The sequence below is a fragment of the Camarhynchus parvulus genome, chromosome 9 (assembly GCF_901933205.1).
Source record: "Camarhynchus parvulus chromosome 9, STF_HiC, whole genome shotgun sequence".
Taxonomy (NCBI): domain Eukaryota; kingdom Metazoa; phylum Chordata; class Aves; order Passeriformes; family Thraupidae; genus Camarhynchus; species Camarhynchus parvulus.
In genome coordinates, this window is record NC_044579.1 from 15,353,361 (window position 1) to 15,363,333 (window position 9,973).

The 9,973-nt window shown below is 38.5% G+C and overlaps 1 protein-coding gene across 1 annotated transcript in view; it reads left to right on the forward strand.

Moving 5' to 3' along the window:
• SPHKAP (SPHK1 interactor, AKAP domain containing) overlaps positions 1-6,570 on the forward strand; it is a 63,934-nt gene extending 57,364 nt beyond the window's left edge. Inside the window, exons 9-12 of the mRNA XM_030954776.1 lie at positions 955-1,041; positions 2,046-2,098; positions 2,183-2,367; positions 4,369-6,570. Coding sequence (XP_030810636.1) covers positions 955-1,041; positions 2,046-2,098; positions 2,183-2,367; positions 4,369-4,512 — 469 coding nt within the window. The 3' untranslated portion in view covers positions 4,513-6,570. The remainder of the gene's footprint in view (positions 1-954; positions 1,042-2,045; positions 2,099-2,182; positions 2,368-4,368) is intronic.
• The last annotated feature ends 3,403 nt before the right edge of the window (positions 6,571-9,973 follow it).

The window sequence follows — 9,973 nt, forward strand, 5'->3', positions numbered from 1 at the left end:
ACAGCAAGTCTGAATGCATGGCATGCTGACAATGTCTCACATTGTCTCAACACACTGATTGGGAAAGGAACTGTCTAATCAATCCCTCTAATGTAAGGGAAATACTATTAGTTGGTTTTTCAGTAAAAATTAAGTGGTTCATCATGACTTGCCACACAGAATTTGTTCATGGTAATTGACTTGCAGCCAGCAAATTCACAACCTGTCCATGAGACTATCACAGTATCTGCATAAACATTCACTGTCACATTTATAATGATGTTATAAAGTGAACTGGTGATATTTTTTCCAAATATCCTCAAGTGTGCTACTTCATCCTTGTGAAGAAGCCAAAGAGAATACTTCTGTGTATTTATGGTCCCAATGAGCAATTGGCTTTGATTAAAATCTCAGTCTTTCAGAGTAGTCAGAAAAATGAGGGGCCATCCCAGTACCTGTGGGTTCCATCAGACCCCAAATAGTATTTGGGGTATGATGTAGTACACTGAAACTGCTGCTGGTTACCAGCGTGGACTCACCCTACAGGTAAGTGTGTGATGGGCAGCCAGTGCCTTGCTCCTGAACTCCCCATGTTCAGAGGGAGCTGGATCTTTGCAGGTTTCTTGCAGGACATCTCTGTACCTGCTAATCCTTCTTTTCAAGGACTCAGGTAGACTCAGTTTTTGTTTGAGGCCAAGTGTTCATTGCATAAGCCATTCACAAGAAGACAGTCCACTTTTTTTCCCTGCAATTTACAGCATCACTTGATGCACCTGATAGAACTATTTTAATAAAAGCCTCGTTACTTTAAGCAGCCTAATGTGCTTTATTCAGGGAACCACTTGCTGAGCACAATCGATTTTATGGAACAGAGCTCCTCCCCACTTTGCTTTGTACAGAAATAAATTTTTAGAAGATGTATGGAGACATGTTCAGTACAGCTTGGCACTAATGCTTAAACTTTTGCTTTGTCAGCAATGGCAACAGCAGTACAACTAGCAGTCTTGGCATTATGGACCTGGAAATTTATCAGGAGAACGTGCCATCTTCTCCTATGATTAAGTAAGTAGTCACTGAAGTGAGACTTGATGTTTAGTCCAATTTTAACTGCAAATCATTTACGCCACTGAAACCGTGCCAAGCCCTGCTTTGCACCTGCTGCTGTGCCTGCCCATGGCTTCAGAAAATAGCACATGCAGGTGTCTGTGCAGAGTGAGGGCACCAGACAGTGAAAAATCACAGGAAAAACCAGTCAGGTGGATCTCTTGAGAACACAGATCCATCATCCACCCTAAAAGACAGTTCTCTGTGGTATCACTTTTCTGTCATCAAACCTTCTTCTCTGAATAACTTCAGATATTATCAAAACTCTAGTGTAATACCAAAGAAAGTCAAGCAAATAAGGATCAGTTAAAAACATTTTTTTAAAAAACCCAATAGCATTCTTTCCAATAATAATAACAATAAAAATTTGGCCCACAGTAATTTTACCTGTTGTTTCTCGGAATGTTTCTACTGAACATGCAGTTCAGTTATCAAGAGATGTGTGAGTACATCCTGCCTAAAGATCCTGGTACAACCTGCCAGCTGGTGAATGTTATTATGCAGCCAGGGCACACCCACTGCACAAACCTACAGACCGGACATCACATACTGAACATGGGAACTTCTGAAGTCAGTGACATCAGAAAACTGTCACAGTAAAATACAGACATTGGAAATTCAGCATTTCCACCCAGGTTATGAGACTTGCTGTGTCTTACCATAATGTCATTTGCTTGTCATTTTGTGAACTGTAAAGATGCACAGATCCTGGTGAAATGTAACATATGACATAACTAACACAAGTACTTCATCCTGCTACAGAAAAATGCTGCAATTCAGTTTTTCCTGATTCACAGATTAAATAATGAAATATATTCAGCATTTTATTGTTTCATCCTATGTAACCTTTTTCTTGCAGTTTTCTAGGTCTTGCATTGAGGGAGAAGTTTATTCATCATGAAGCAATGTTTTAGACTGTTCCTAAGTATGACTAATAAGCTTTGTTGTTGTTTATTTCTAAGTGAATTAGTAGAAGAAAAGGTTTTCCTTAAAGAACAGACAGAAAACACTGAGGGTAAGTTGAACTATATCAATTAAAACATACAGTTTGAAGATAACAGAAGCAATTGCACAGTAACTAGTGGGATTATTTTTTCAGAAAGTACTTCTGAGCTTTCAGTGGGAACAGCCAACTGTCAAAAGGACCTCCTGGTGATAAACTTTGATCTGGAGCCAGAGTGCCCTGACGTGGAGCTGCGAGCCACCCTGCAGTGGATTGCTGCTTCTGAACTTGGAATTCCAACTATCTATTTTAAGAAATCTCAGGAAAACAGAATTGAAAAGGTAATCTTTACAGAATTGGGCATATTGTTAATGTCTACATAACTGTAACAGTTATGATTTATTGAAGTTATTGAGCTTAAAAGCAGATGCAAAATCATAATTACAGCAAGATGGCAACACTACTGTTTATGAGAGAAAGGAATGAGAGGACAGGTGTGTCAGAACTTTAAGGATGTGAAATATGTAGCAGATTGCCTATGGCATTAGAACATGTCACCATGATACTTTGATGAATCTGTTCACCTTTTCATATCAATGATACATTAGATACTAATGCCCAATGCAGAATTAACAGAGTCCTTTATGTGGCTGCATTTGAAAGGCTGCACGTGGCTTACATGGAGTTTAAGTGCAAAGGTTTAAAAAAATAAAAATAAAAACCATTTTTGTGTAGACATCACATGTACCAATATTTGCCTACTTGGCTCTACTAATGTGAGACATTGTTGGGACTTAAGATTTTCAGTCCTTATGCTGGTTCTGCCTTGCCTGTAACACCAACTACAGCAGCCTCAGGTTAGTCTGGACTCGTGCCTGGCTGTTCATAAACTGCTCAGCTGAGGGTACAGCTTTAGAGAGCAGAAGGCTCTTCCCAGAGAGAGTGGAGAGACAGATGACTGAGAAACTTCCTGAGGTGTTGCCCAAACCAGAGCCAGGAGCAACACTGAAGTCCAAAATAGCCACAAGAAGTACAAATTCTTTCTATTTCTGAATGATCAGCTGGGGCTCCTTTGTAGACCCCACCAAATACCAACCACAGCAATTCAGGAAAGACCAAAAAAAGAGACCCATTTCCAAGATCAGCGAAAGCTTAAGCTTTAAGACTTAAAAACATGTTAGTATTTAAGTCAATTAATGAAAAAAGTATTACAAATCAGTATTTTGGTCTCTTATGGGAAGATCATTTTGAGTAGCAGAGATATTGTTTGATTTCTTGAGTACATGCATTTGGGAATCATAAACATAATTTAAAATGCATTCAACAGCAACAGTCCAAATTGCATCTAATTAAAGAAACAGCTGTCAGCTTTACCCATGTGCTTTGGCAAACAGTTAATTCAATTGCAAAAATACACTAGAGAATAATGAAGCACATGCTGCCTACAACAGCATTCTTGGAAATCACGTGCCTATTAAATATCATTAAAATACATATTAAAAGTTTAGGCTGCAGTATGTAAATAGCAAACAGCTACACTAACTAGAGACACAATCTTTTCTTTTGTGCTCTAAAACTAAAAACAGAAGGAGCAAACTAATTATTGTGAAATTCAAAGAATTGAAAAGTTTTGATTTTCATTTATGTGCTTCAGAAGAAAAAGGGACCAGATGGATGACCCTGTGAAGCCCATTATTAAGTACCAAGTGGACAAAACTCAGGATTTTTTTTTACAGCTGCTTAAGAACATATGTTTAACCTCTGGTTTCTCAGGAAATTTTAAAAAAAGTCAAATACAGATCCCGTCTATGTTTAAAACACACCTGTGATAAATGTAAAAACAAAATTTTACACAGAGTTCCCTCTCACCAGTACTATTCGAATATTTAAAATACTATGGTATGTATATATGGAAGTACAGAAAATTGAACAAAGTAAAATATAGCTAGTGGTAATGCAAAAATATTTTTTCAAGATGGATAATCTCACTTCCATTATTTTGACAATGAGTTGTTGATAACATGGCAAATAGCAATCCTTTATCAAACTGACTTTTTCTGTTTTTACTTTCATTGCAATAAATAAATAATTGACAGAAGCAGTTAATTTAGAAAATGTCATGAGAGCCAATCAGTCTTTGGGGAGCTATGGAACTAGAGAAATTAAGTTTTTATAAATAGCAAGAACATTGATGTTGCGGTGCACTGAATGGTGTCCACTCCCTCATGCAGCTGTGCATTTATAAAGGGTGGGCTAGCAGAGTTTGTGTCTATGCATTCCATAAAACCTTAGAAAATGTTCACCAAATCCCAAGTGTATTTCATGGTGTTGTTTTTATTTAGTTTCTAGATGTGGTGCAGCTGGTGCAGAGGAAGTGCTGGAAGGTGGGGGATATCTTCCAAGCCGTGGTGCAGTACTGCAAGCTCAGCGAGGAGGGCAGAGAGAGCACACCCAGCCTGTTTGACTGGCTGCTTGAGCTGGGCTAACAAAGCTCCTGGTTCAGCTCTTCTGGTTTATTCCAGTTTAAATAAGCAGTGGTTTGTGTAATGCTCTGATTTCTGAACATCACTGAATAAAATGTGCAAAATGTACAAACTCCACAAGAACAGCACAAGTCCGTGCCACAACTGCCCCAGGAGCAAGGTGGATCTGAATTTATTGTGTCTTTCTGTGCCATGAGGGACTCTTGACATGTTGTGCTGTAGGATGCACTGTACTATGAGGGGATGGATTTTTAGCCTCCTGAATTAATTAACTACACAGTAAAGGCTTAATTATCTAATATATTCAATTTTCATCAAATTAATTAAATCAGTCAGGTAAAATGGGATTTTACCATTCAGTTTTAAAACAGCCTACCATTCAGTTTTAAAACAACACTGATATTTGTACAGTTTAACTGTTAGAAGCAGAGTGTGTTTCAGAATGCCTGGAGGCACCCTTGTCCCTAGATAATATTTATGGGTTTTTGAAATCCCCATAATCTGCTAAGGGGTAAAAGCTTTTGAACACTTAACACCTTTGCAGTTAGACAACACAATAAAAAGCTGCTGAAAACACATTTTAGTTTCTTCCCATGTGTTTCTCTTCCATAGCTATTCCTGACTCCTGCAACCTTCCCAAAGAAATAAAATCCAGTCTCCTAGTTACTATCCTTAAAAGACTGATTGCTTTTCCCTGGGAAGCAGTGCAGTTCAGTATAGCCACACCTGCTAGATTCCTGCACATAGCTCTGTGAGCCAGGGCAGCAGTTCTCAAGCCCTGTCCTGCCCCAGCCCTGCGACCTTGGGCGAGTCATTTCACCTCTGTGCCTCAGTGTCCCTGCCTGGCAAAAGGGAATCATGATAGTACAGCTGTTACCTAAAGTGCTTCTGTTGAAAGCACTATGTAACATTTTACATATCAATTAAAAGCAGTGAAAAAAATAACTATTTTAATTTAGTGTAATTGAATAAATTGTTCATGAGGTGAAGAAATGCATATCTTAAAAGAGCACCATCTTGTCCTAAAAATCTCAAGGTTAATTTTTGTAACTTAGAAAAAAGCAAAATTTTTGTTAAAATTTCAGCAGACATATGTGTTCATTTTGAAGATAACTGTTTGGACTATGTGTGAGAGTTCACATTCCTATAATATTTCTATAATTGTTTGATAAGATATACTCTGCCATTGTCCTGTTGAGATGATCTGTTGATATCATGCACTTAGTAATACATTCTCTCAACTCTGCCAAAGAGACCGGGTGTGAATTTAAACATAAACATGACTTACAACATCACAGCTCTTTTGCAATTTGTTTTTTTGAAAATACTTTTCATCTCTCCTACTCAAATCATGGAATAGAATACCTGCCTGCTTTTCCCAAAAAAAATATTTAAGAGGTTTTATTTTCCATATAACAGTATATGCTTCTGTAATATTTCTTGAAAAAAAACCCTATCCTTTTGCACTAAATATTTTTGAAAATTTTGAAGTAGTTTTAAATAATTTATGAAAAAGAGCCATATTCTCAGTTTTATCTTTAAAACCATTACAAAACTTGCATGATTGCATCACGCATTTGTTACAAAATACAAATTGTTAATGAACAAAATCTAATGAGGAACATTAAATAACATGAGTAATTCTCAATCTACTCTGCAGTATAAACAGAACAGGAGAGGTCGCTTTACGGTCAAAATAAAAGTGAATTTATTGCAAACACGGAACATAACTGGAGTCACTGGGCCAGCCCCTGAGAACTGCTGAGCATCTGTAACTCCCACTAGCATGAGTGGCAACTCTGAATGCTCAGCATTTCTGAGGCTGAGAGCTAATGAAAAGCACCAAGAATTATAAAGTGCTTTGTTTGAGTTAATAAATGGGAAAGTGTATTTATTTTTAAACCAAATACAGTTAATTGTCAGTATACAATTTTTTGTTGTGATAGAATAAATGTTTACAAAGCACAAATATGACAGAGTTGTAACAGTGTGATGCAGTTTCTCTGTACAGTAGTTCTTAATGTTGCAATTTATTCAGAAATAAATTTATGTTATAATGTGTGTCCTCTTTGCCTTCCTAAAATGTTCACAAATGAGCTATGGATTTTTTTGACTTATTAAATATTTGCCTGCCATCCCTGGAGCTTCTCAAACTCGGCTTCTCAGTGACAAATCTGATCCGTGGCTCTGACCAAAACAAGACAGAGCAAGGTCCAGGTCTTACCTCAGTGACAGAGCTACTTGGGTTCCACAAGTCATTCAAAAGATAAAAGGCTAAACATAACATTCTTAGTATCTCAAGAAAGATAAATGATACCCTGACTGCCCAGCATAATTCCCAATGTGCAAGCCTCTATCAGTGCTCACTCTGGCTGCTTTCAGTACCTGCACAAGTCAGCAGGAGGCTGGGGAGACAGAAGTTCAGGACTTTCCTCTCCTTGTGTAAGTTCACAGGGACATTTACTGCAATATTGTCTAGTTACCACAGGTATTTCTACTGCTACACATAAAAGGAAAGCATCACTTCACTGAAAGCACTTGTCCATTCTTCTTTTATTTTCAGCTTTTTAAAAATGGGTATTAAATACACCCAAATGAGAACAACATACAGCCTTAGGTAAAAATCTCCCTCTGCATGAGCATGATGCATGTTTTTAACATTGGGGGTGGTTGCTCAGTACCTTTGTTTCTAAAAACTAGAATACAACAAATTAAAATCATATGAGCCAGATTCAAAGCAAACAAAAAGAGATGAGAAGTTACCAAATGAGAGGATGCAAGGAACTGTACGCAGGTTCGAGTGGGAGCTGGAGCAGTTCTTGCAGGAGATGTCTCAGGGATGCCCTGGCCATCAGAGGCCCCATAGGAGCAGCAGCCATGGCTGCAGTGCTCCCCTTCCTGGAGGTGGCTTCAGGGGAAGGTGCATTGCCACCTCAGGCTTGATTCTACCACCCACATAATGAAGAGCAACATTTGGCCTGTAGATCTGCTACTCCTCAAAAAGCAATTCTACTGTATTTGAATTAGATATTTAAAAACTTCATTTTTTATGTTTTTGTGTTTAGGGTTCTTTTAATGTTCAGGTTACTAGAAGCTGAAAAACTATAATCTACCTCAATTTTGTTCATACCTCTGAAGATTTTCATTGTCTTCAAGTAAATTAACCATTTATAGTCTGTGATAAAAATAGTCACCTGCTAAATTCAGTAGATAACTTTTCTGAAGAGGCCAGTTTGACACTTGCTCTTGCTCTGTTTCATGCAGAGCTGCATGACAGACAAGCACAGGAATGCCACTGTGAATCCTGAAGTCTACTTTTCAAAATGACAGAGGGGAAAAGCCCACCAGTCCATTGAAATAAGGAATCCACATGACCTACTTTAATAAAACAAATTGCAGCCCAGAAGGAAAGCACATCGATACTAGCCAATTTAAGAATCTGAGTCAGAGCCATTCCTAAGCCTTTGCCACGTATAGGCAAACCTATAACACCAGTATTTCAGTTTTCCCAACCCACTCTGAACCCAGTCATCACAAGGAACAGGCCCTCAGAAGGCAACTTGCAGCTGTGCAGCATTTAGCAGGACAGACAGCACTATTAGACAGCTGGACTATCAAAGTAATTGAAACAATTTGCAGTGAAGACAGGGCTGGGTAATGGGTACTGCATCCCCCTCCCAGCTTCAGCTGAGAATTAGACAGTAAAGAGCAGCAAACTGGAAAATAGAAGCCAGATATATTTCCACATCCTTTTACTAACTACCCAGGAAATGTGCGTGATCCCACTGAAGGAGACAAAAAAAAAAGAAATTCACACAAAATGCCACTTTGAAAACATGAGTGGGTGTGAGTATTACTGTCATCACCTATTCAGAAAGAATTGGAATCTCACACGTCACAAGTTCAAGAACACATCATGTGCTTACATGGAAATCCCCATCCTTGTGACGGGTATGTTCTGTCCTAGAGCAGTTACATGACACAAACTTCTTTCCCAGAAAAACAGAATTGCATATTCACAGAGGTTCATCCTGAAAAGATTTCAAAGGTCTAAAGGACAGAAAGAATGCAGCAAATATGATTTCTACAGTGACAAACCTAAGCACTTCAAGGCTCTCCTGAGGTAATCCTTTTCAATGAGGTCACAGGGAGCCAAGTTTGTCAGCATTTCAGGGTAATGTTGAAAGTTACATCTCCGACCACACAGTGATTAAAGTAGCACTTGGATAGTATAAGGTATGCAGGATAAAAAGGTGCCAGGTAATAGAGCTTGAACATACACATTCACCATTTTGGCTGAGGGACTAAAGTGGAATCAGAGAAAGGGATAAAGCTGCTGCCAGACCCACAGAATGGTTCCAGCAAGTTGCATTTATGCAATGCATTCCTAATGCCTATACCTATCATTTACAAAATCCACATATGAGTAAACCAAGGTGCAGAGAACCTAACATCAAAGCATTCACAGAGAGTATCCAGAGTACAACTGAAGCTCTTACGAGATACCAAGCCAGCACCCTTTCCAGCAGTGCTGTGAATCACACCAGACGGGAAAATATTTCACATATGAGCAGGAAACTTAGATAATTCAGCCTGAAAAGCAGTTCTACACACTCAAGAATCAAGAAAGAATAAGAAATAGAACCCAGATAGCCTGCCAGTCTAATGCTTACTGTATTAAACCTCGACTCATAATTTCTAGCAAAAATGGGACAAGAGCTAGAAGTCAAAGCTATTACAGACATCTGATTCACTAGCATAGTACAAGGAAAAAAATCATGAAGGAAGACACAACAGGAAGAAAACCAAACTAAAAGATTAAGAGGGGGTGGGGGGAGAATTTAGTTTCCAATCACAGTCCAAATAATATTTTCTACTTTGTGATAGTTCAAAGCAAGTAAAATTTCAGTTTTTAACTATGTAGCAGTCATTGCATACATCTCACCACAGTAATTTTCCTCCAATTTTGTCAGCTGGAATTCTCCCAGGACACAGGTGCCCATCAATCTAAGGACACTGAGCAATTCTAAACCAACACAGAACAGCACTTCCCTTCATGGCTCTTTCCATTCCAACTTACTGAGATACATTTTTGACATCCAAAGGTTTTGCACAAAAACCTAGGGAGCACCACGAACATTACAGAGACATTTGTGTCAACCACTTTGCCTACTGGTGAAAGTTTCATTTTAAATTATCTGCAGCTCTCTGCTCACTTCTCCCACAGCACAGCACTACTTGAAATAACCAGGAAATCTGCCAAGTGATGACAGGCACTTTTGTGTCTTCATTTACATACAAGGGTGCTGGCAAGCACTCAGAGGTAGTTCCAACACATCAGCTTTAGTAACTTCCTACTAAATTTAACAACATTTAGAAGTCCACCATCACCCAGAGATACAGAATATAAACAAAATACCTCCAAGTTCATTCTCTGTACTCTTCCTTTCTCCCTCTTGGCCTC